This window comes from Sciurus vulgaris (assembly GCF_902686455.1).
Source record: "Sciurus vulgaris genome assembly, chromosome: 1".
Taxonomy (NCBI): domain Eukaryota; kingdom Metazoa; phylum Chordata; class Mammalia; order Rodentia; family Sciuridae; genus Sciurus; species Sciurus vulgaris.
The window spans coordinates 6,865,519-6,891,599 of NC_136461.1; the positions used below are offsets into that span (position 1 = coordinate 6,865,519).

General features: G+C 41.2%; 1 protein-coding gene across 3 annotated transcripts in view; it reads left to right on the forward strand.

Moving 5' to 3' along the window:
* Positions 1–26,081, forward strand: part of UBE4B (ubiquitination factor E4B) — a 121,518-nt gene that overhangs the window by 41,083 nt on the left and 54,354 nt on the right. For 2 of the 3 annotated variants that reach the window (XM_079142873.1, XM_079142874.1), the window contains 6 exons: positions 8,802–8,937; positions 15,948–16,035; positions 17,042–17,186; positions 18,807–19,035; positions 19,448–19,858; positions 20,590–20,730. In XM_079142873.1, coding sequence (XP_078998999.1) covers positions 8,802–8,937; positions 15,948–16,035; positions 17,042–17,186; positions 18,807–19,035; positions 19,448–19,858; positions 20,590–20,730 — 1,150 coding nt within the window. The remainder of the gene's footprint in view (positions 1–8,801; positions 8,938–15,947; positions 16,036–17,041; positions 17,187–18,806; positions 19,036–19,447; positions 19,859–20,589; positions 20,731–26,081) is intronic. The other variant, XM_079142875.1, reaches the window with a different exon arrangement.

Sequence of the window (26,081 nt, forward strand, 5' to 3'; positions counted from 1 at the left end):
TGCTGATGTCCTCCCTGGGAGAGGCGTGTGGTGTTGGGGGCTGGCTTCCTGTTGTGTGTGGGGGTGGTGATCCCCCGGCTCTCCCTGGACCCTAGTCCTGCACCCTCCCCCCTGCTCACCGGCTGCCAGCGTCTGACTCCAGGAGCCCACAGGCATCCTGCCTGTGCGGGGGACACAGACTGTGCCACAGCGCCGCTTTCGTTCCTTGTTTGTCCTTCCCAGGGCATTGCAGGCACAGGGATGACCTGGTGAATGAGCGGTTTCCATAGAATCTCATCCCTCTTCCTTAGGGAGCAAATGGCTTAGGAGAGGGAAGGCATGTCCTTCTCCTGCTCCCAGCCCTGCTTGTTGCTTTCCTGTGGGAATCCAATCCAGGGTCTTCGGAAGGTCCTCCGCAACTGGGCTCCTCCCACTGGATGTGACTGCTGTCCTGCTTTTCAGAGCACATCCTCCTCCCATCCTGGTCACCCCACTTACCCTGTAGCTCTGTGACCAGCAGATACTGTGCCACAATATAGCCATTCTTAGTTTTCCTACCTAGATTGAAAATTCTGGGGGAAAAAACTGTCTTACATTTCTCTCTCTCTCTTTTTTTATTTTTGGGGGGTGGGGGTGGGGAGTACCAGGGATTGAACTCAGGGGCACTTGACCACTGAGCCACATCCCCAGCCCTATTTTGTTTTTTATTTAGAGACAGAGTCTCACTGAGTTGCTTAGTGCCTTGTTTTTTCTAAGGCTGGCTTTGAACCTGCCATCCTCCTGCCTCAGCTTCCCGAGCTGCTGGGATTACAGGCTAGTGCCACCGCACCCAGCTTCCTTACATTTCTCTTGATCTCTTGAGCTCATGGTCCTGGCTGGGTTGATTTGGAGTAGACTGGGAGCTTTTCTGCCTATCTCTCCCCAGTCTCCCAGTTGGTGTCTAAGGGAAGTGAGTTTAAGAAAACAGGTTTCCGAGTCTTTGAATGCACAATGGTTTGTCATCTTTAATGCCTGGGATTAAATGTTGGTACTTGCAAAACCTTACTGTTGAGCACCCGGCAGCCTCCTACAAGCAGGTATCTGTCACGTCCAGTAGGATTCATCCTCTCAAGTAGAAAGTAGAGTCTTGTCGCCCTTCTCTGTTTCTTCTCTGTCCCCTTTGCTTTAGCTCAGCCTCTCCCACTGACATGGTATTTTGTGATCCTAAGAAAACTCCAAAATTAAATTTTCGCCTCTTCTTAGTTCAGATGATTGACTTTCTTCTCTGAACGTGGTACATGAAAGAGTAGGTCATCATTGACCCAAGAAAGTCTTTGCAAAGTGTCAGAAAGCATCAATTAGGAACTGTTCTTCGATTCAGTATCTTTTGTTTCTTTTGTAAATATATATGTTTAAAAGGATGCATAATACATTATTTAGATTTGTTATTGTCAACACAGCATGGTTTGAAAAAATAACCGTAATGCCTAACTTTAAACTTTAATAGAACCAGAAGAGACTGGAGATTTTTATACTTCAGTCCTATCATTGTTGTACAGATAGAGAAAGTAAGACACTGAGATGGGAATGACTGAAGTCACAGAGTTCACTAATATTACCCGCTTGCTCCTGTAAACATAAATTTAAAATGTGTCCCCAAAAGTTCGTTGCATTCAATAAGAAGTTATTAAGTACCCAATGTGAAATGCACTCTTGATTTTTGAGGTGGGTGACTCTGGGTTCAGAGACTCAGAGTGTGGCGGTTGTTACCAGATAACTCAATCCAGTTAGATGCACATATCCTTTTTTGTCTCCCAGAGTTAAGGAACCTGTACTTTACACTTGCTTGTTAATTGTGAATGTTTTAAACAAATTACTGTAGTATCAGTGGATCAACAGGAATTTTACTTTGTTCATCTGAGCCCATGGGTTGGTGGAGGAAGTCTCTAGACAGTGATGAGATGCATTTACTGTCTTGACTGGTGCTCAGCTATACTGAAAAGTATTGAAGTGGCAGGGGCTCATTTTTTTTTTTTTTTTAATAACTTTATGTGTTATTAGATTTTTATTCTTGAATTGGCTGCAAAATTCCTGATTGCTTTTGTTTCCTTCAAATTCACAATCATCAACATTGACAAGAAACTTTGCTCAAGTAGACATTGCAAATGGCAGCAATATCTATCATATTCCTCCAGTAGTGGCTCATCTGCTTTGACCCTGGGGAGTTTGACCTCAGTTCTCCCCTTGTTCTCTAATGCCTGCAGTTGGGTCTGCAGAGTTTATAAACGCGTTCACATTCCACTGGACCTTCACAGCAGCACTGTGAGGAATGCTCACCAGTGCTCAGGGAAAACTCAAGTAACCTGACTTGCTCAATCAAGGTCATGACACTTGACATCATAGAATTAAGGCTCCAGGTCTCATGTTTTTGTAAAATAAATGTTTATGTTTCTGCCATGAGAGTTGTGAAGGTAATGCAGAGAATTTCCACGTGCGTACCCCCCGTTTCCCTAATGTTAATATGTGGTACTTTTGTCAGCAGTAAGAAATAAGCCTTGGGTTGGGATCGTAGCTCAGTGGTAGAGCGTTTGCCTCACACACGTGAGGTACTGGATTCGATCCTCAGCACTACATAAAATGAATAAGTAAAATAAAGGTATCGTGTCCATCTACAACCAAAAAAGAAAGAAGGAAAGAAAAAGGAATGAGGCTTGGTGTACGATTACTAACCATGAGTCTGCGTAGGTCTGTGTCAGCTTCTTAATCCTTTGTTTTTATGTCATGGCAGTTTTGAAGAGTACTGGCCAGTACTTCGTAGAGTGTCACTTGGTCTAGTATTTTCCCCGTAGGCCAGTCTCATGGTTTTGGAGAAGACTCTCCCAGAGAAAGTACCCCTGATGATGTCAGGGCAGGGTGTGAGAGCCACTGACATCTGGTGGTGGTACCGGCACTGTATTGCTCAGGTCGTGTTTGCCAGGTGTGTTCATCATGAAATGACGATTTTTCTCTTAACACAGACACTTCTTGGGTGTTGTTCCTGAGAACAGCCGTATTCAAGGACTGGATTCAGCTTCACTATCTAGAGTGGGGGTATCTGTAGTATTTGAAATTCTTCTGTAAGGAAGATTTGTCCCTTCTCCCTTGTATATTTATTTAATCTCTTGCTTATATCAATATGAATGCATGTACATTTACTTTATGCTTTGAGCTATATTATTTATTTATAAAAAATGTTCTGGCTTTGGCTCTGGTAGCTCTTGCAGTTTAGACCCTCTATCCATTTGCCATCTCCCACCCTTTAGTTTTTTTTTTCTTTTTTTTTTTTTTTTTCTTTTAAGATGTTGATAGACCTTTATTTTATTCATTTATTTATGTGTGGTGCTGAGAATCATATCCAGGGCCTCACACATGCCAGGCAGGCGCTCTACCACTGAGCCCCAGCCCCAGCCCCAGCCCCCGCTTTAGTTATTTTTTTCTTTTCAAGAACATTTATATATCTTTTAATTAGTTTAGCTTTACAAGCAACTCAAGCACTCTTTCTTAATAAAACACTGCTTTCGGATTACATGATTTTATAGTCTATCCTGAAATTCTTGGCCTGCTATTGCTAAAGGTCTGTGTGTTACAGTTGGTTTATATGTTGAATAAAAACAGCTTTATGAAGCTTTATTTTTTTTTAAACAGAATTAACACATATTTTAAACAGAATTAACACATATAGGCCATAAAGCGTTTTAAATAGAGTCGTGCTTGGTGACAAGTTAACAGTCCCAATAACATGAAATGAAAAGATTTTAAATGGATATTAAAGAAATGACTACCCTGATATCTTGATCTTTTCACAATGTATCTCCACGAAAGTACATAAACATCTCCAAAAAAATAGCATCATCTTCCTCATACTCCAGGCTCACCTGGCTTGACTTTAGAATTATCCATTTCCCCAGGGAACAGTTCTGATTTTTGGACTCCAGATGTATAATTCTTTGCCTGATTCTTCCTTTGGGCATTGAGGAAGGGACAGTCTGTTTTGTTATAGCACTTTTCTAGTTTGAGTTGTTGTTTTCTTGTCCCAGTATTTTCGATATCATTGTCTTCTTTACAGGTTTGAAATTTTATTTTATTCGTGTTTATTCAGAAGAACAAAATGTTTTCACCAGGAAATTTGGTGTGGAAAAAATATGTCAATCTGCTCTATGGCATACAATATGTTCATTATAAATATCGTTGCAGAGTAAGAGTTGATACTGACCAAATAAAGTCAGTATATTTTGTGTTTTAACTCTTTAGCTTGGTTCGTTGTCAAGATCTATTTAAATAAGCTTTAGAATTCTTTTTTTTTAAATTTATTTTTATTGTAAACAAATGGGATACATGTTGTTTCTGTTTGTACATGGAGTAACAGCATACCATTTGCATATTCATATATTTACATAGAGTAATGATGTTTGATTCATTCCGTTATTTTTTTCTCCCCCCCACCCCTCCCACCTCTCTTTTCCCTCTATACAGTCCCTCCTTCCTCCATTCTTGTCCCCCTCCTACCCCCCATTAAGTGACATCATCCGCTTATCAGTGAGATCATTCCTCTTTTGGATTTTTGAGATTGGCTTATCTCACTTAACATGATATTCTCCAGATTCATCTATTTGCCTGCAAATGCCATAATTTTATTATTCTTTATAGCTGAGTAATATTCCATTGTATATATATACCACAGTTTCTTTATCCATTCATCAATTGAAGGGCATCTAGGTTGGTTCCATAGTCTGGCTATTGTGAATTGAGCTGCTAAGAACATTGATGTGGCTGTATCTCTGTAGTATGCTGATTTTTAAGTCCTTTGGGTATAGGCCGAGGAGTGGGATAGCTGGGTCAAATGGTAGATCCATTCCAAGTTTTCTAAGGAATCTCCACACTGCTTTCCAGAGTGGCTGCACTAATTTGCAGCCCCACCAGCAATGTATGAGTGTACCTTTTTCCCCACATCCTCTCCAACACGTATCATTGCTTATGTTCTTGATAATCGCCATTCTAATTGGGGTGAGATGGAATCTTAGGGTAGTTTTGATTTGCATTTCTCTTATTACTAAAGATGGTGAACATTTTTTCATAAATCTGTTGATTGCTTGTACATCTTCTTCTGTGAAGTGTCTGTTCATGTCCTTAGCCCATTTGTTGATTGGGTTATTTGTATTCTTGGTGTAGAGTTTTTTGAGTTCTTTATATATTCTGGAAATTAGTGCTCTATCTGAAGTATGATTGGCAAAGATATTCTCCCACTCTATAGGCTCTCTCTTCGTAATGCTGATAGTTTCCTTTGCTGAGAGAAAGCTATTTAGTTTGAATCTGTCCCAGTTATTGATTCTTGCTTTTATTTCTTGTGCTATGGGAGTCCTGTTAAGGAAGTCTGATCCTAAGCCAACAAGGTGAAGATTTGGACCTACTTTTTCTTCTATAAGATGCAGGGTCTCTGGTCTGATTTCAGGGTCCTTGATCCATTGCGAGTTGAGTTTTGTGCAGGGTGAGAGATAGGGGTTTAGTTTCATTCTGTTGCATATGGATTTCCAGTTTTCCCAGCACCATTTGTTGAAGAAGCTATCTTAGAATTCTTATGATGAAAGGAACAGTTCCTCTTATAACACTAAATTTTCTTAAAGTTTTCATAATCTTAGAATTTGTAAAGTGTATCTTTGGTTTATTTGTGTATTTTTTTTGGTGTAGAGGCTTTTGTTTGAAGTAGCTAATTGAAAGCCTGCAGCAGCGTGCAACAGAGGCAGTAGCGGCATTATGCCAGGAATCTAGAGACCTTAGTTTTAACCTTTTCTGTTTCCAACTCGTCAGAGGTCCTAGGAAAAGGGACTTTTCAATTTCCCGGATGTCAGTATTCTTATCTGTGAAAGAAGAGGGTTGGACCAGAATCTTTGAAGGTAACCACCCTTACACCTCTTAAACTTACTAAGGTTTTTAAGGTCCCTTTTTGACAACTTTGTGCTTCTTTTTTTATATTTAAAATTTAGGAAGGCTATGCAGTTGGGCGTGTGTGTGTGTGTGCATGTGTGCATGTGGGTGTGGAGGTGGGAGACGAAGGAGGAGGGAAAGAGAGACTTAGAGGTTAAAAACAGAAAACAGGCATTTGGTCTGGTTTGTACCTGGACAGGAATGCCGTTTAGGAGGTACAATTCATGAGGAGGGTCTTACGGAAGTAAAATCCTTAGTTTCTTTAAAGTTCTGGCCCTCCCATGCAGAATGCGTAATTTACCATCAGCAAACTCGGGCCACCATGGAAGTTTGGGAACCCTGGAAAGATTAAGTTCACGATCTATCACGCAGACACGGCTCTTTCTGGTCCTGGTCACGCACACCCTTACTTTTAAGAAGATAAGTTTTTAAATTGATGTGGGGGATTTTCCTCCTCATCTAAAAGAGTTCAGAGGAGGATAGGCATGTGTTTTTAATTCTTTAATAAGTGACTCTTTGAAGATGAAGGGGAAAAGAGGAAAACTTTGTTCCTTGATGCTTGGGTTCCAGATGTGACTTCTCAGGTGAGGGTTGGGAGAGGGTGTGGACAACAGAGTGTGTGTGTAGTTTCAGAAGAGAGGAAGAATTTGTATTGTTGCTTTGATATGTTTTAGTCATGATATTTTAATTTACATTTTAAATGAAATGACAGAAACCATCAGTTTTTTAAGTTTTAAAAAATGAGAGGATTTTTTGGCGTGTGGGAGACTCTGAGTTCATTTTCCAGCACCACACACAAAACGGAAAAAAGAAATGGTGGAGTCCTGTGGTGTTGAGGTTGGGAAGCAAGTCATATGTGATAAGCCACAGGGAGCATCACCTCATGTGACCTGGATGCTGAATTCAGGGAAAGTCTGAATTCAGATGATACCTGCTACTCCTTGTAAAAATATTACAAGGCTGGTATAGCTCAGTGGCAGAGTGCTTGCCCAGAGGGTGCGTGGCCCTGGGATCCATCCCCAGCACTGGAAAAAGGTGTCTGTCTGTGTATTCAAATTAGTGTATTGTACTGCATGGGATACTGTGGTACTATATCACTATACTGTCATTGTGTATATAGAATATCATAGTATACTACTACAAATACAGTTTTTAAGATAATGCATTGTAATGATGTAATTTGCATAATTTTACAACTGATTTTATAGATAGACTTTTAAAAAGTATTTGGTTCCTGGATATAACGCAGGACCTTGTGTATGCTAAGCTGTGCTCTACCTCTGAGCCATAGCTCCAGCCTATTGCAGAAATTTTAAACCCTGCTTAATTATATCCAATGAAAATCACTTACCTTTATTATTAACTTTAATTTTAAAATTGTCTGATCTTTCTTTGTGGTAAATAAAACAATATTCTCCTAAGGACTGTTTGAATGCTCTTTTTATTCCCTTAATATATATTTGCTGAGAACTTATGTTGGGGGTGTAATTGTTGATTTAATGAATTTCAAGTTTTACCCTCATCTGCAAGCTTACTTCAGAATTCTGATCACATCAGATGCTATCTTTATGTGACTAGCATCTTTTTAGGAATAGTACAAATTAGATTCTCATTTTCTTTGTAAATCCTGTAGAAATTTTAACAAACTCTTGTATGTCAAAAACTGTAGTCCGAAGTAGATAAATAGATGTTTTAAGATATTCTGTAAAGAGGAGAGACATTGAAGGGGGCAAGTTTACTTCTGTAGATTGCTGGGAGAGATGACATTTCATTCATTTGCTTGTTGTTTTGGCTACAACTGATAATTTAAGATTCTTTTTATTTTTTTAAACATGCCTGTCTCATTTTCCTTTTCAGTAACACAAGCATATATATTTTAAAGTGTTTGCAAATGCTTAGCTATACATAGCTTTCTCTCTGTTCGGTCTTCCTGTCCCTTGGTAAAATAATTGTCATAAAGTAACTTCTAAAAATTGTTTGAAAAACCTAATTTTTAAGACATTGATGAGGAAATTGCTTTGAGAAATAATGTGTTATTTTCACATGTAGTCTATGTTCCTGACTACAGGGTCACTGTACCGAAAGCTCCATGAGGGCAAAGACAGCATCCAGGTTCTTTATTTTCATCAAGAGATTTAGTTAAGCTCACATGGTGGTGCACATCTTTAATTCCAGCTAATCAGGAGGCTGCGGCAGGAGGATCACACGTTTAATGCCAGCCTCAGCGAATTAGGGAGACTTTATCTCAAAAAATAAAAAGGCTGGGGATGTAGCTCAGTGGTAGAACACCCCTGGATTCAATCCCAGTACTACATGCAAAAAATATTAAGTTTATTAATGGATGAATCTTTACTGAAGTGTGTTGCTTGGTTGAGTCTGTGTATATTTTTTTCAACATTTTATTATGAAAATTGTAAACATAACAGCAAGGGTGGAAGAATTTTGTAACGAACCTTGATAAACACATCATCTAGATTCTGCCATTAACATTTTATTATACTTGTCTTACTACACTTCTCTCTATTCGTTGATGTAACCCATTTTGGTGCATTGCAAGGAATTTTCTGTACTACCACTGAATCTAATTTGTTTTCAGAGACCAGAGTTTGAGTTGGGGAAAGAGAAGTTGTGAGGAGCTTGTTTTAGGGGATCAGACGTCACTCTGTCACTGACTTCATACAGTCTTATCGATAGGATAAACAAGTTTCTTCCTAATGTTCGTATGATTTTAATATCGTGCTCAGCATTTCATACAGTGTGATGGACACTGGTCAGTTGCTACGGTGATGGTGCAACAGCAGACCGTGTGGCTCTGCCATCACCATGACAGACCCTGTCGCAGCATTTTGCAGGACCTCACCTCTCGTGCGCTCTGTGTCTAGGAGTCGCCCATCGGAGCCAGAGCAGCGAAGGGGTCAGCTCTCTCAGCAGCTCGCCTTCCAACAGCCTCGAGACGCAGTCTCAGTCCCTCTCCCGCTCCCAGAGCATGGACATCGATGGCGTCCCCTGTGAGAAAAGGTAAAGTGGGGGCTCAGTGGTTGAGCACTTGCATAGCAAGTGTGAGGCCCTGGGTTCGAGCCTCAGCACCGCCTAAAAATAAATTTAAAAACTAAAGGTATTGTGTCCATTTACAACTAAAATATTTATTTTTTATTTATTTTAGAGAAAGGTAAAGTGGAGCTAGCTCTTTAATGTGCCCTTTTATTTAAGGAAAGGGCAAGATTCATTTCGTTGGACCTATCTGGTCCAGTAGTCTAAAATGCTAGCCAGGAGACCCATGCCAATCCTTAGCAAATTAGAGCCACATTTCTTAAATTGAAGGGTCTGTTACTCTGAAGTGTTCTCCATATGTTTTTGCTGTTATAATATTTTTTATGAAATAATGGTATGGGTGGTTAAAAGTTTTTTCAATGTCTTTATTTAGTAAACACAAAGCTAACAAGCATATGTCAGTCCCTAAAAGATTCTTCAAAGTTTTCAGTGAAAGTTTAAAATTTGGAAGATTTCAGAAAAAGGTAAACCGAATACCTAAATATCTGATTTGAATCAGGGAGCCCCAGAACAGAGCTGGCTTGTGCTATAGCGTGCTGTGAATGGGTGACAGTGGCTGAGGTATCAATTCCTTTAATTCCTGGCAGATCAGACCTCTAGCCTCCATTTCTTCTGCCCTAGGCAGCACCCTCTGTTTACCTAGCAGGCCAGATGAATATCGTCTTGTACATAGGTCATGATATGGAAAATGTTGCAAAGCACTGATATACAGCCTTAGCTCTTGTTGGAATTGGGATGAAGAGCCAGATCAGAGATCATCACATAGGGCAAAAATTCTCTCAATGGAAAAAAAAAAATCAAATAGAAAATAATCTACTCTACAGATGAAAAATAATCATGTTCTTATCACCTTTGCTCTGGGTTTAGGGATTTTTTTTTTTTTTTTTTTTTTTTAAATCAAGTCAACTCATTTCAAGGCCACTAGGTAACTATCATGTGGGTTAAGGACCTACATTTACACCATTTTGTAGCTTAGAAAACCTGAAGCCAAGAATATTTATACAAGTAGACCCATACCTGTACTACCATTAGGCATCTAGCAGAATCAAATACAAGCCATCCAAGAATTCAGAGAATTACCTTAGAAAAAGTTCGAAGAAGTTAAGTGCAGTGATATATGCCTGTAATTCCAACTACTCGGGAGGCTAAAGTAGGAGGGTCTCAAGTTTGAGCCAGCATGGGCCCCTTGAGTAAGACCGTGTCTCAGAATTTCAGAAAATGAAAAGAAATGTGAGACCATAGTTGAAAATCACAGTAGGTATTAGGAAACAAGTCACTGTAAAAGCTACCCAATGGAAAATTTGATACAAGAGCTTAACTGTTGAGTAGACATAGCTAAAGAGAGAATTGCCAAGTTGAAAGATACAGCTAATGAAGTTACCTAGAAGGCACTATAGAGAAGAAGCGTGAAAAATATGAAACATATTTAGAGATACAAAAGATGGAGATCTAATATAATTCCAAAAGGTCCAAAGGAGAAATTAGAGAAATAGATTCCTACACCCAACTTCTGTATATTTTTCTTTGCTGGTTTGGAAGCAATTATCAAAAAGCTAGGACTAAGCTGGCAAAGTAGTCCTCACCTGTAATCCTAACAGCTTAGAAGTCTGAGGCAGGAGGATCACAGGTTTGAAGCCAGCCTCAGCAACTTCACGAGGCCCTACACAACTTAGTGAGACCCTGTCTCAAAATAAAATAAAACTGGTTGGTATGCAGTTCAGTGGTTAAGCATCTCTGGGTTCAATTCCTGGTACCAAAAAAAAAAAAAAAAAAAAAGACCCAAGAATTTTTAGAGTTGATAAATAATATGGATCCTCAGATTTGGAAGCCCAGTGAATCCTGAGCAGGATAAACAGTTAAATTGTAACTACACTATTTACAGTAAAATTGCAGAATGCCAGTGACAGAGACCATTAAAGCAATCAGAGAGAAAACAGAAATGAGTGTTAGGTGTCTCAATGATGGAAGCCAAAAGATGGTAAAGTAATAGTGTTAAATGTGGAAAAAGTAACTACCCACTGGAAACTACATACCCTGTAGAAGGGTCTTTTAAGAGCAAGTTTAAAATAGAGGTATTTGCAGAGTTTAGGAAACAAACAACAATAACAACAACAACAAAACCTCACCTACTGGTCTGCCCCACTCCTGACTTCTAACCTTGTTAAAAGATCCCAGTGTGGTTTTTGTTTGTTTGTTTGTTGATAATGGGGATTGAACCCAGGAGCGCTTTACCACTGAGTTATACCCCCAGCTCTTTTTATTTTTTATTTTAAGACAGGGTCTCATTAAGTTGATCAGGGCCTCCATAAATTGCCGAGGCTGGCCTGGAACTTGTGATTCTCCTGCCTCAGACTCCAAGCCACTGGGATTACAGGTGTGTACCACTGTCCCTGGCTGGACCCCAACTTTTAACAAATGTAGTTTATTAAAATAGATACCAGGGTGTGGCTCAGTAATAGACTGCAGGGCCCTGGGTTCAATCCCCAGCACCACCCGAAAAAATTTTCTTTTTCAGGGATCTAGGGACTAATGTCTGAGGTGCAAAGAAAGAAAGAATGGAGACTGAAGAAATAATAAACATGGTACATATGAACAAACCCCGATGTATAAAATGCTCATTACAGTTTGTAAAAGAGCAATGGGAGAGGAGAGTGAAAATAATCAGATAGATTTAAAATATTGAACAGGAGCAGTTAAGCCAGAAGCGGGATGGTTAGGGACCCTCAGATTCTGTATTACTTGGAAAGAAGGTAAATATACTTGCCTACTTTTAGGCTCGGAATTAAAAATATTTGATAAAAGTTCAAGAGTAACCATTAAAAGAATAGAAACACAGTGTAGTTGTGCCCCATCCACAGGGCATACATTCCAAGACCCCCAGTGGATGCCTAAAACCACAGATCATATTGAACCTTATATTGAGCTGTCTTCTCATATGTTCTGCAACATTGCCACCTAGTACCAAAGAGGCTCCTTCCTTCCATGTTGTGTGTCCTGGTACCTCCTAGGTATCATTATTTTTGGATTTGGGAGACATTATTAAATAAAATAAGAGTTGCTCAAAGACAACTACTGCAATACCTCGACCATCATCTGATAAACAAGCTACCAAGTTAACAAAGGGTGGGTCGCCTGTCATGTGTGGACGAGCCAGACAAAGGGATGATTCATGTCTTTGGCGGAATGAAGCAGGTTGGTACAAGTGAGCATGCTACAAGGGCAATTTAAAACTAAAAACTATAAATTATTTCTGGGACTTTCCATTTTCTGAACTGGGACCACAGTTGATTGAAACTGAGGAAAGTGAAGCCTGGATTAGAGGGGACCCTGTTCATCTCTCGAGTCAGTGAGGGCGTGACATGGAGCGAGGCAGTGGGGGTCAGGGTGGAGGAGACTTAAGTTTGTGGGAGGGAAAAAGTACAAATTTTATAAAGAGAAAAACAGCACAAAATCGGATAGCTTAACAAATCAAAATGTGTCACTAATCATAGTAAATCAGTTAAAGTTATAGGTTGGGCAAAAACAAAATAAAGTTCAGCTTTGTATCTGTTTATGTAAGGCATACCTGGAACATAGAAAGGTTGAAAGTAAAAAACATAGATGCCACACAGAAAAAAATTGGGGTAAACCTAAGGATGAGTCGGATGTTAAGCAGTAAAGAATTATAAGAAATAAGCATTTTCTAATGATAGATATCCAGTTTCCCAGCAGGATATAACAGTTTCAAATGTGTATTCACTTTGTTCCTGGATCATTTCTAAGTGAGATCCTTTTTAAATGTGTCTTTTAATTATTTAAAAATAACACCTGGAGAATCTGTTCTTTTGATTTCTTTCTTTTTTAAGTGAGCCCTAGGAAATGACAACTTGAGAAAAATGTTTAAATTCCCACTTAAAATGGGAAGCACTCCTACTGTTAGTAGTCTTTTCCTGACTCATTTGCTCTCATTCTTCCATAGCATTTATTCTTCTTCTTCTTTTTTTTTTTTTGGCAGTGCTGGGGATCGAACTCAGGGCCTTGTGCTTACGAGGCAAGCACCCTACCCACTGAGCTGTATCCCCAGCCCAGCATTTATTATTAATATACTCTATGCTTTGCTTGTTTAAAGAAATTATGCTTATAGTTTATTTTCTTCCTCCCTCTAACAAGGCTGTACACTTTGTGAGGTAGGGGTTTTTTAGTCTCTTTTGATCAGCAGTATCTCAAACGACTTAGCAGAATGGACATTCAATATTACGTGTCACTGAAAAGATTTCCGTGAAAAAATATAAACTTACAAGGTACATATGAATTTGAGATCTTGGAGGAAAACCAGATTTTTAGAAAAACAATTCTCCCCAAACATGACTCAGCAAGAGAGAATCCAAAGAAATACCAGGAAGTGAGGTGAATGGGTATTTTTCTGCTGGTTTTGCAGGTATTCTTACCATTTCAGTTTTACACAAAATTTTCCAGATAATTTAAAACTCAATTTGTGAGGCTAATGTACACTTGATATCAAAACCAGATGAGAAATATAAAAGAATATTAATAACAGGGTAATCATATCCATAAACAAATTTGCAGGATTCTTAAGATTAGTAGGTCAAATACCACAGCACAGCAATGGCAGGCTAAGCTAATCCATGGAGTTGGGATGAGCATAGTGGTTGCTGTCAGTCAACGTACTCCTTGACTTGAAGGATTCAAGGTTTTTTTGGAAGTACTGGTGATGTTCTCTTTCCGGATCTGGATATGTTTACTTTGTGGAAAGTTCATTCAACCAAACATCTATGTATGACCTGCACGTGTATTTCAAGTACAAGTTTACTTTAAAAAATAATACAATATGACAGCTATATCATAATCAACATGAGTTTACCTTGAGAGTACAGGAGGGCATTAACATTAGAAAATCTGTAAATATCGCCCACCATATTATATATTATGGGTAAAATCCTTATTATGCTGTTAGCCGCAAAAATTTGATATAATTCCACATTGATTCATTATTAAAATCTTAGCAAATGAGGAACAGGAAGAAGTGTCCTTAAAGTGACAGTGTGGGACTGGGGTAGCTCAGTGATAGAGTCTATGCTTAGTGTGTGTAAGGCCCTGGGTTCCATCCTCAGCACCAAAAGAAAAAAGCAGAAAAGAAACCGACAGTGTTTTGGCAGAGATAGAGTTCATCAAATAATCTCACAAGATCCCTGATATTTCCTAGTCTCCTTTGCTGTTAGATTGGGGCCCAGTGAGTAGTTCTGGCTAGTAGATTGTGAATGAGTGACATGTGTCACTTGTAGGTAAAGGTAGTTGAGGCAATACTCCTCCTCCGTTCCTCTTTTACCTTGCTCCAGTGACCTGGGAGGGTGTGTATTACAGATGACATAGATTGAAGATGGAGTAAGGATACTTCACTCTCTTTAGACTTCTCATAAGCAAGAAGTTAACCCTTATAGTGTTAAACCTCAGATTCCAGAGTGTGTGGGTGTCCGACAACACAGGTTATCCTACTGTGACTAAGTGAACATGTACAAAAAAAAGTACAACAACTCCCATAGTCGGTGGTTAGAACCACCCTTTGTGAAATCAAGAATTAGAACCAGTATGACTGCTGTTTCTACCACAGTTCAACATGTGGGTCCTACTCGGTGCAGTAAGACACGTGGTTAGAGTAGAAAAACCTAAACAGTTACTTCTTGGAGACAGGTTGCCCATCTGCATAGTAATCCTGTGAACAAGAGAACATGATGCTACAGGAGCTGCATATTCAAGACCAGTAATGCCATCATGTGCCAATGACAAAAAATTAGAACCACTGTTTTTAAAAACATGCCATTCACAGTTTCATTAAAAACTACATGCGTCATAGTAATAAATTTAGCAAAAGCACTATAAAAAAAATTCTTTTTCGGTGCTGAGGATTGAACCCAGGGCCTTGTGCTTGTGAGGCAAGCACTCTACCAACTGAGCTGTATCTCCAGCCCGCCCTATAATATTTTTATGGAGACGATTATAAAAGTTGATTGAAAGACAACTTAAAGAGGTTTTAATACTTGGGGAGAGGGACTCAAGAACATAGCGATGACATTTCTTCCCCCATTTGATCTCCAAGGTCATTGAAATTCTAGTCAAAATCCTGACAGGATTTTTAAGGAGCCAGCAGACTGGTTTTTAAGTTTGTGTAGAAGAGGAAAGGGCCAGGAATACCAAGTTGATTTGGAGTGAAATGAGGTGAGACTTGACCTCGTAGAATTGGAGACGAATCGTGAGGTCTCTTTCAGTGAGACGGTGACGTGAGCTCCTGCACAGCTCGCTTCCTGGATCGTGAGTGAGTAGCCAGGAAGAAACCCCACGCGTGTGGACATCAGTGACACAAGAGTCCACGTTCATATAAAAAGGACGGTCTTTACCAGGGCTCAGGGCACACGCACGTAATCCCAGCAGCTCTGAAGGCAGAAGCAGGAGGATCGCAAGTTCAAGGCCAGCTTCAGCAATTTGTCCCTGTGCAATGTAGTGAGACTCTGTCTCAAAATAAAAAAATAAAAAGAACGGGGGATGTACGCCCCTGGGTTCAATCCCTGGTACCAAAAAAGAAAAGAAAAAGGTCTTTTCAATAAATGGTCTTGGATAACTATTTAATGCAGGAGAAAAAGAACATGTATTTAAACAGATTTCGTAATCAAGCTCTGGTTGCATTTTATATCCTTTGAAAATTGAATGACTGGAGAATCTGCTCCACTGATTTGTTTTTGTCTTTGCTGGAGAGGGAGCCTGAGGAAACGATGACCTTGGGGGAAATGTTTCCAGTGTGTGGAAGGCCACATGTTTATAACCCAGTATGTGGAGAGCTTTTAAAAATTAATTTAAAAAAAACCGACATTTGTCATTGTGCTTTCCTGACTGATTTTGACTGATAATTAAAAACTGTTCCCTAACCAGCAGCTGTGACATGGGGATTTTATAAACGCTAAAAGACTTGTCTTTTATGCTTAAAGCATGTCCCAGGTGGATGTGGATTCAGGAATTGAAAATATGGAGGTTGACGAAAACGACCGAAGAGAAAAGAGGAGCCTCAGTGATAAGGTTGGTAAGAAGTGAAGCCCTCCTTTCAGTGTCCAGTGTCCCATCTTGTCACTAGAGAGGCCATGAGTGGGTCGCCCTGATCAGCCAATCTACGTGGGTGGGGTTTTCCTTTCTTCAGAGAAGAATGTGTAACCTCGGTTGTCCTTATCAATGGAAGTAACACTCAATACTTTTATCTTGTAAAATTCCTCACGTATCTTTGGTTTAGATTTAGGTTTTTATCAGTAAATTTAGTTTGTAATAGGAAATAATGTGGAGCCCATTACAAATTTTTCTGTTGGTCTTGCATGAACAAGTAGATCATTGTCTCTGAATATATTCCGAGAGAAATGGCTGGAAATTTAAGCCAGAACACGTACAATACAGTAGCAGGGGAAAACTTTGAAACCGTCAGGACTGTGTATCTGATTGTCAACCGGGATTAGTCTCTGTGCTCAGAGTTCTTGGGGTTCGGCTTTCCGTGTCACGGTATAGGCAGTCACGCGGCTTTCTCCTCCGCTGGGTGTTGGGCTACGGTAGCAGTGCAGTCGGTGATTACTGACAGTGGCCTAGAGCTTCTAGCGATGCGGAGCTTTAGTTTGTATAGTTCTTTAGAATTTGAATTCTTGCATATGTGATGTTTTATCTGTGGAGGAATATGATGAGAGTTGTTAAATTGGGGGGAAATTCTTGAGGGAATATTGGTTCTGTGCCTAGAATGTTAACCTGATCCATTGAAATTCAGAACAAAAAAATAGGATACATACGCAGCCTGTATCACATTTCTGAGTTGTTCCTAATGACACCCTTGCTTTTCTATGATTTTCCATAAAATGTATCAGAAATTCCTGAGACCTGGATGTTGCAACCTTGAAGCTAAAGTAACAGGTTCTGTTTTCTCTTAATCAGTGCTTGAATACATTATAAAAATCTCATTAATAAATGAATTAAATCCAAATAAAGTACTACTGTTCAAGTGTCTAGCTCAGGCCTCGTGGAGATTAACCCAGATCTTCTTCCTTACCAGGAGCCGTCCTCAGGCCCAGAGGTGTCCGAAGAGCAGGCCTTACAGCTGGTCTGTAAGATCTTCCGAGTCTCTTGGAAGGATCGGGACAGAGACGTCATCTTCCTTCCTTCTCTTTCTGCACAGTTTAAGCAGAACCCAAAAGAAGGTAGGACTTAGGCTCTGCAGACAGCCTTTTCGGAGCGCCGTGAGGAGGTGTGCCTGAGTGCTCCGTTGTCCACTCTCACCGTCTTGCTGTGGGGCTGTGCTTTTGATAACAGGACACCTCTTGTCGAGAACACTGCTGTTTGACACCTTTTCTTTCCTTCCACTGACCCCACTGATAAATTATTTTGTACTTTGATGACTTCTGCACAAGAAAACTGTGTAAGTTAATGGTCTCAAAAGTTCAAGTTTTTTTGTTTTTGTTTTTTGTTTTCCCCTTTTTAGTAGAAGCTATTTAAAGAAGGCATTAGCTTCTTTATAAGGGTCCCCAGGGACCGTCGGAGAGGTGTTTACTCAGACCTGCTTCAAGTGCCTTCCAGGCCAGGGGTAGACCCTGGAGCAAATATGTCAGGCTAAATTGCTTAGTAAAGATAGCGTTCTTGGATGCTAGGTAATTAGTTGTGCCGAACCACCATGATTATAACAAAATATAAAACCTCCTGCCTAGGTGCAGCACTGTGGCACTGGCATTGTTTCACCAGCTGTCAGTTGCATGCAGAAGGGGTCTTGCTGGAGTCTTACACACAGCGAAACCCCCTGGTGTGGGGATTTCTGTCTCTTTCACTCATTGATGATGCCAGAGGGTGTCTTGTACCAAATAGTCCCTCAATAGATGCATTTGAAACGAATGAGTGACTATTAAGGTGGCCACCTTTCCCTTCATATATGTCCAGTCTTCTAAGAAGAGAGTCAAGCTCTCTGTTTCTGGAGGATGGATAGGCTGTTTCTGATTTTATTGGTGTCTTCTTATTACTTCTGGTTACGGACATGAGCATAGCAACCATGTGCTTTAAAACCTTACCACATGCTCTTCTTGCTAAAAGTCTTGAGATTCTCAAAATCTATCTTAACACATGTAAGTGATCATTTTTAATGACCAAATCAGGTGAGATGTACATGGTTAGGACTTTCATTTGTTTAGTGATATTTAGAATAAATCTGAAGACCAACAGCAAATCAGCTGGAAGCCACAAAGAGTGAGAAGGCTGTTGGACTGTGTAGTCTGCTGCAGGAAGCCAGATGGTGACTCAGCATTGGACATTCTGTAAAATCGTTTGAACCTTGGACTTCATAATTGTACTGTATGTCCATCTCTATGTACTGTGGGTACTGGTTAAGAGATATGAACCCTGTTGGCGTTTGTAGTGAGATGACCTAACCTCTGAGGGTGGGCATTGCTTCAGCGTATGGTTAATACATATAACAGCAGTAACTCCATAGACATATTCCCTTTTCTTTTTAAATGAAATCTTACTTTGAGAACAATTCTAGATTTATAGACAAATTTCAAAGATAGTGTGGGGAGATCCTGTATGCCCTCACCCAGGTTCCCCTGATGCTAACATCTTGATGTAGCTGTGGTACATTTGCTGAAAACAAATGACTATTGATAAAACACCAGACTTGATTTGGATATCAACAGGTTGTCCACTAACGTCCTTTTACTATTCCAGAATCCAGGTTAGGATGCCACAGTGACAACTCTGGTTCCGTTTGACTTATTTGAGGATGGTGTAGAAAAAGAACCATGTGTAACCTGTTGTTTATTCTGCCTTCCCAACAGTGTTCTCTGATTTTAAGGACTTGATTGGCCAGATTTTGATGGAAGTGCTAATGATGTCCACTCAGACTAGAGATGAAAACCCATTTGCCAGTCTGACAGCCACATCACAGCCCATTGCCGCGGCAGCTCGGTCACCAGACAGAAATCTCATGCTGAATACTGGCTCCAATCCAGGAACAAGCCCCATGTTCTGCAACTTGGGTTCCTTCAGTGCCAGCTCTTTGTCTAGGTTAGTGTGGTTCACCTTGCACGTCTAATTGCTAATAAAATAGCCATGAAGGATGTGGAAGGGAATGTGCATTCACAGTGTTGAACTATGTCATGGACATTATGGTATATATCATATTTGGGCAGATGGATTTAGTTGTTGGAAGTGGTATTATCTTTTCTAACTAGGATTTTTTTTTTGACTTTTCATGTTTAGGTTATTGGTAGTTCGAATTTTAGAAGCAAATTGCTATACCTACTACCTTAGATCAATACAGCAATTAGATTATTACTTAAATGATTATCTGACTGTATCCTGCAACTGTTAGAGATATGAAATGTAATTTTCATTTAAAAACCTGAAAGTTTATTTCAGTTATCTCAAGTTTTTCTTTGATTTTTCTCTTCTTTCCTCCCTTTCTCAACTAATTTAGCCTCTATGAAACTAGTCCAGCTCCCACGACCAGCTTCTGGAACTCGGTGCCAGTGCTGAGTCCGTCTTTTGCCTCACCTTCCCATGTAGCCAACCAGACAGCTGTGCCTTCTGCTTCCCTCAGCCCGCATAGTGCAGCTTCTGGAACTGCGGCAGGAAGCCAGCCCTCATCCCCACGGTATCGGCCCTACACGGTCATTCATCCGTGGGGGCCGTCACCTTGTGCCACCCCACGGTCTGCAGGCATCTCCACCCCATCTAGCTCCCCAAGGCTCCCTGCCCTTGCAAGTAGCCCTCAGGCAGTACCTGCCAGCACTTCCAGACCGAGACCCTCCAGCACGGGCTCAGCTGTCCCACCCGCTTCACCCAGTGACGCCAGCAGACGCCCCTCCTCCCTGCGGATCTCTCCTAGGTATTTTCTTAGCAGGAGATCTGCGTGTGTGTTTGCAGTGTAGGGAGGGAGATTAACATGGTTTGAAAGAACTGCTGTGTGATGCTGATCTCAGTTAAATTTTGGGAGTTGTTTGGGGTCATTATCCTGTGCCACTAACTAGTTTGGTGGGCATGTGCCCTGAGTCCATGCTCCTCCCAGGCTTTGATCACATCAGTAAGCAAGGGCTGCTCTAATGTGCCTCCTGTTCCTCTCCTTTCCCTCCTTCCTGTACTGAAAAAAGAAACAGCTTTATTTTAAGACTCTAGTCGTGTGTCATTCTTCATTACAAATGAGTTTCAAAGACTGTGGTCAGTGTTCTATTTGAGAGTGGGGGATCACTGAGCCACATTTTGACTTTTTGGACTACTGCCAAGGGTGGTGAAACGCAGTCAGACCCACAGACTACAGTGTGTCTGGGCCTGGTGTCCCTGCCTTCCAGTGAGTGAAGCTGGCTCTGTTCACACCTTGAAGTTTTGATTTTTTTTGGTTACACATAATTTCAGCCTCTTAGAAATAAGCGGTGTTAGAATTCCATGAATTCAGTGGCTCCTTCTCTCAAAAGTATCCACTTAGTTCTATAATGTAGGTGGCATTATTTTTTGCATGTAAGCAGATAAAACTTAAAAGATTTTAAAAGACAGCAGATGCACAACCTTCCCCTTTTTTTGCCCTGTGTTCCCTGACGACCTTTTTTGCTTTTGTTGTGGTAGTATGTACGACAGTCCTTTCTCCTTCCTCTTCCTCGCACTCTCTGGAGACAGTAGTGATGAAGAAGATGAAGAAGATGATGATGATGGTGATGAAGGTGGTGGTGGTGGTGATGATTTTTCTTGTGTCCAGTTTGGGTCCAGGTATCTGAGGAATGGAGTCTTACCCTGCATGTGCTTAGGTGCTTAGGAACTAACTCGTATGAGCCCTTCTTAGGGTTGTGCTTTGAATCCAGACAGAATAGGATCAAAGGAGGCGGGTACACAAGTGTGTTGACATGTGAGGAGCTTTTAACTGGATAAAGTGACACACAGGACACTTCATGTTGTTGCCGCGTAATTTCAGAGGAAAGCTCACCTATGATCATTTATCAAAAACCTGAAAACAAATCAGTGAACAAGTTCACGCACCCTTAGATCTAAAATGAGGGACCCTTCATTTGTCTCTTGCACAGTGTTCCTGTGGACGATATGCACTCTGAGGCATGTTTTACATCATCATGACATTTGCATGGGTTGCTGGTGTTTAGCAGCGGCAGAGGGGTGGGACCTTGTGTGTTTGTGTTCCCTCCTGTCCCCATTCCACCGAGCACAGTCTAGACAATCTATTGAAGAACATATGGGGTCATGTGTCTGACATATGGCGCTTCTGCTTCATTTCTAACCTTATATTGCTCTGAGTCCCTCCTTAACCTTAGGGAAGCCAGACCCCATTTGTTTAAAGAGCCCAGGGGTGACTTCAGAAGCTCAAACAAGGTTCAGGATGTTGCTGCATGTTCACCCGCAAAACCAAGTGAAAACCACTACTTGTGTTTTCTAGGTCACTCAGAGCAAGAAAATGTAGTGGTCCTTTCTTTCTAACCCTCTGACTCGTCTTAACAATTTTGTTCTTAATTGAAGTTTCCTCTGGACCGAGTTGGTATTTGTGCCCAGCACTGTTCAAAAATAACTCCAGGCTATAAATAGAGATTGCAGTAAGGTTAGGTCACTTCCTTAAATCTGACAGTGTTCAGAAGAATCATTAGAGAGCACAGAGGAGTGTTGACACAGGCTGGGTATGGACTCGGGAAGGTTGGTATTTGTATCACAGTGAACATTGTATCACTGCTTCTCAAGTGAATTTCCCCAAAGTGTGTCTTTTTAATGTACCTAAAATCCTCTGCATGATCATAGTCATATGGCAGGCATCCTCCTTAGGAATCACATTCCATCGTGGTGAAAGTGCTTTGTTGTCTGTTTTGCTGTAAATTATCTGTGGGAGAAACACTCTCCTCTCCCTGGCCTACTTAGTTCTGACTTTCTCTAACAGGTGTATTGGTCATGCTGCTTTTACTGACACCTCTCTCCAGACCTCTGACATCCCAGCCTCACCTCAGATCCTGATTCTATACCTCCTAGGAAAGACACGTATTGTGTGATTGTCGCAGAACACACTTATTGAGTGCGATGTGCCAGATACTGTGTCAGCTCTGCCCAAGTGATCTTGTTCGATCCCCACGTCGCATTCTGCAAGGAAACTGAGAAACAGGGAGGTTAAAGTCTCAAACTAGCTGGCGGCAGCGGGAATCCAGAGCTCACATTCTTCTTTGCCACAGGGCGCTCCTCTGGCCTCGCCTTCTGTGGGCAGCAGCACTGGTGGTTTCACTACCAAGAGTCTAGGCATCTACTGGGTTCCATGGCCAGGAGGTGCCAGCTTCTTGTTTTCTTTTCTTTTTGGGGGGTTCGGGGGGGCAACAATGCCGGGGATTGTATGGCGAGGCCTATTGCATGCTGGGCAAGTGTGCTCTACCACTGAGCTACACCGCAGCCATTTTGCCCCTTACTCATGAAATGCCATTCTGGTCCTTTGGCATGCCCCTCATGGGTTGTTGCAGTGAAATCAGATAATCCAGTTGTAGATTAGATACTCCAGTTGTATGTTCTCGTGGATATCAAAAGTGGCACCACAGGGCTGGGGTTGTGGCTCAGTGGTTGAACACTTGCCCAGCATGTGTGAGGCCCTGGGTTTGATCCTCAGCACCACATAAAAATAAATAAACAAAATAATGGTATTGTATCCATTTCCAACTAAAAAAGAATTTTAAAACTATTTTAAAAAATGGCACAGCAGTGGTTAAATATCTGACATAACTGTTTAAACAAATGGGAGAGCCCGAGGATGCACACAGGGCTGAAACCAGGATGAGGTGACACACACTTTGTTCACTTGGTCGGCCAGCACGATGGTTTTTCCACCCCTTTCTATGTGATCTTCCCAGAATTCCGTTTATTTTGAAATAAGCAGTTTTAACACCTACTTCTTGCCTGGCCCAGCGGAGTTCGGTATCTGCAGTCCTTTTGGAAGTAGTGGTGACCCACAGGCATGTGTGGATCCTCTGCAGTCGTGAGGGCTGGGACTGACTCGGGAAAGGGCAGATGTTCTCCGTGGTTTTTCAAGTCTTGTGAAACGAACCGTAGGAATTAGAGGAACTGCTCTTGCAGGAAAGTGAGCGAAGGGAAAAGTGCCTTGTGGTTCTCAGCCGGGCAGTTTTCCTCAGGAGGGTGGTGTCTGGAGAGAAGGGGTTTGTTACCCTCTTCTGCCACCTTTGTGTGCTCCTCCCAGCCGCCCCTCCCTGGTTCTCCTGATGGCTCAGTGGGTGGCGCAGGCTTCCGTGGCCTCCAGTGAGGCTCAGGGCTCTGTCACGTAGCCTTCCCCAGGTCTGCACGAAGGAAAAGAAACTTCAACGTTATTACTTTTTCCATGGCGTCCCTTTGGCTGAAAAGGACAGAAAACTCCAGCTGGCTCAATAAATAAGAGGCAGGCAGCTCCACAGTTAATCTGGTAACTCAGTGACATCATCAGGGACCCCCTTGTTTGTTAACTGCTTAGATACCTCGGTGGAGAAGGCCAAACCTTGAGTGCCAGGAGCCTGCATGAGTTGAGAAAGGGCAAGTTAGTAGATCGTTCAAATAGTGCCCCCCCCCCCCCCCACCTCCCGCCTTGGTCACCATGATGGAGGAAACACCATGGAAACGGCGGGAGCGGGGCATTTCCATCCACTTCCGTCCTCTGGCTAGTGCTACTTAATATTCTCTGCTGCCTTAGGCCTTTGGACTCAGCTCTCTTTGGGCCACTCTCCCCCCGGAGAACTGTCTGCCTGCTCTCAGCCTTCCCCAAGGACTTGTGTGTGTGTGCAGGCCCATTAGAGGCTGGTTGCTGGCCCCCTGGGTTACATACCGCTTATACCACCTACATATTAATTTGTCTTCTGTGGTCCCCACCTCCAGAATACATTGGAACTACCACATCAGCATGGTCACCTGTGTGGTTCAGGGTAGGACTCCAGGACCTGCAGCAGCCCTGGACCCCAGGAGGCCCACGGTGCACAGTCATTGAATGGATTCATACTGCTTAAGCCTGCACAACTCTTAAGTTTGCCTTGAATTGAGAACATATAAAATTCCCAAGTTTGCATTTAAAAAGTTGGTAAATAGGAGGGTGATTATTCCTATTATGGAAGAAAATAAGTGGAGTCCTTTTAGAAGCAAGGCACAGTGGCACATGCCTATAATCCCAGCAACTCAGGAAGGTAAAGCAGGAGCATCACAAGTTCAAAGCCAGTCTCAGTAAATTTGTGAGACCCTGTCTCAAAATAAAATATAAAAAGGGCTGGAGATGTAACTCAGTGGTTAAGTGCCCCTGGGTTCAATCCCTGGTATGCCCTCACCCCCCCAAAAAGCAAGTTTTCTCTGTGCGTTCACAATGGAATTTAGTGGTCTGCACCTGCACAGATCTGATGTGTGTAAATCCCCAGGAATGAATATTTTTGTTGTTTTCAGAAGGATTCAACTACATTTCTGTTTGTGAAGTAATTAGTGGTTAAATTGGACCGTTAATTTTAGGTATCAGAAAAATGTTTCACATATTCTCCCAGGGGAAGGTATAATTTTATATATATCCTTAGAAATTAAATAGAACGTATTTTCAAGATTTTAGAATGGCACAGTGGTAAAAGTATCATGAATTTTATAACAGCTTTTTGATAAAAAAAAGAAAATCAAGGACTGGGGTTGTAGCTCATTGAAAGAGTGCTTGCCTAGCATGTGGGAGGTACTGGGTTTGATCCTTAGCACCACATAAAAATACATAAATAAAACAAAGGTATTGTGTCCATCTACAATTAAAAATCTTTTTTAAAAAAGAAATTCAAAGGGCTGGGGAGATAGCTCAGTTGGTAGAATGCTTGCCTTGCAAGCATAAGGCCCTGGGTTCGATCCCCAGTACCAAAAAAGAAAGAAAAGAAAGAAATTCAATAAGAATGAAATACTATTGAAAATAAATTTGGGGAGTGAAAGAGGTAAGGATGAGGGTCTCAGCAATGTTTCTCAAACCTGGCTTGAGTGCTGGGTCTAGTGATTCTCCTGCCTCAGCCTGGTGAGCCCCAGGACTGCAGGAGCACAACCTATTTTAAATATTTAAAGATGTTTATTAATAGCCTAACTTTATATATAGAAACTGCATACTATGTTCTCCTTCAGTATTACATTCATAATTTTAACCCAACGCTTTCACTGTGAATCTAAAAATTCTTGTTAATCTGTTTGGGCCGTTGACTCTTAACACTTAGCATTAATGAAATCGGCCATTTTAAATACTGGTGAACATGACTTCCTTTGGCATCTCTAGGATTGGTCGGTCTTACTGAAACATTGATAGATACTAGACTTCACATTTCCTTTTGTGTTGAAGGATTTCCGCCCCCATCTTCTAAAAGCTAGTTGGTTGTTTGGTATCTGATTGTTAATCACCAAAACACACCATCCTCCTCATTGAGCTTTGAAAATTGTCTGAGATCTTCTGAGTGCCTTACATTTCCTGGTACAAGATAAGCAACCTTCTGCATAGGTCACTTTTCATGTCTTGGTGAAATACTGGTGAAAATATTTCAAGGGAGAGTGAGGAGTTAAATTGAAGTTAAAATTAAATGGAATGTGTTGCTAAGAGTGGAACTTAATTTCATTGGCAATAGCATAAGTCCCACCATCTAAGCATGCTGTGTTCACATGGGCACACAAGTTCATGTGCTAGCGAGGAATGCCACTTCAGACTGATTCCTTGCAGCTGGTAATGACCTATTGCCATCATATATAAGATGCTTTTCATTTCACAAATGTTAAAAGTGTGAGAAATATGGGTCTTATTATCAGGAGGGTGAATAGTTTAAATTTTTCATTGGAAACATGAAATGCTTTTTTAAACATCTGTGAGAGATGTTTCCAGGAAAACTACCTACAGTTCATCTTTGGGACATACAGTGAATATAGTCACTGAGTCACTAATGTCAAGCACAAGAGGGAAGAATCACAAACTGATTGAAACAGAGCTTGCCTCCAGCAGAGAGAAATCTTAGCCCTTTCTATTCATGAAGATTCTCCGTACTTCTAGATTATGGTGGTGGGTTTGGGGTTTTTCCTTTGCTTTTTCACACTACTCACCTTTCTGTTGTTGGATCATT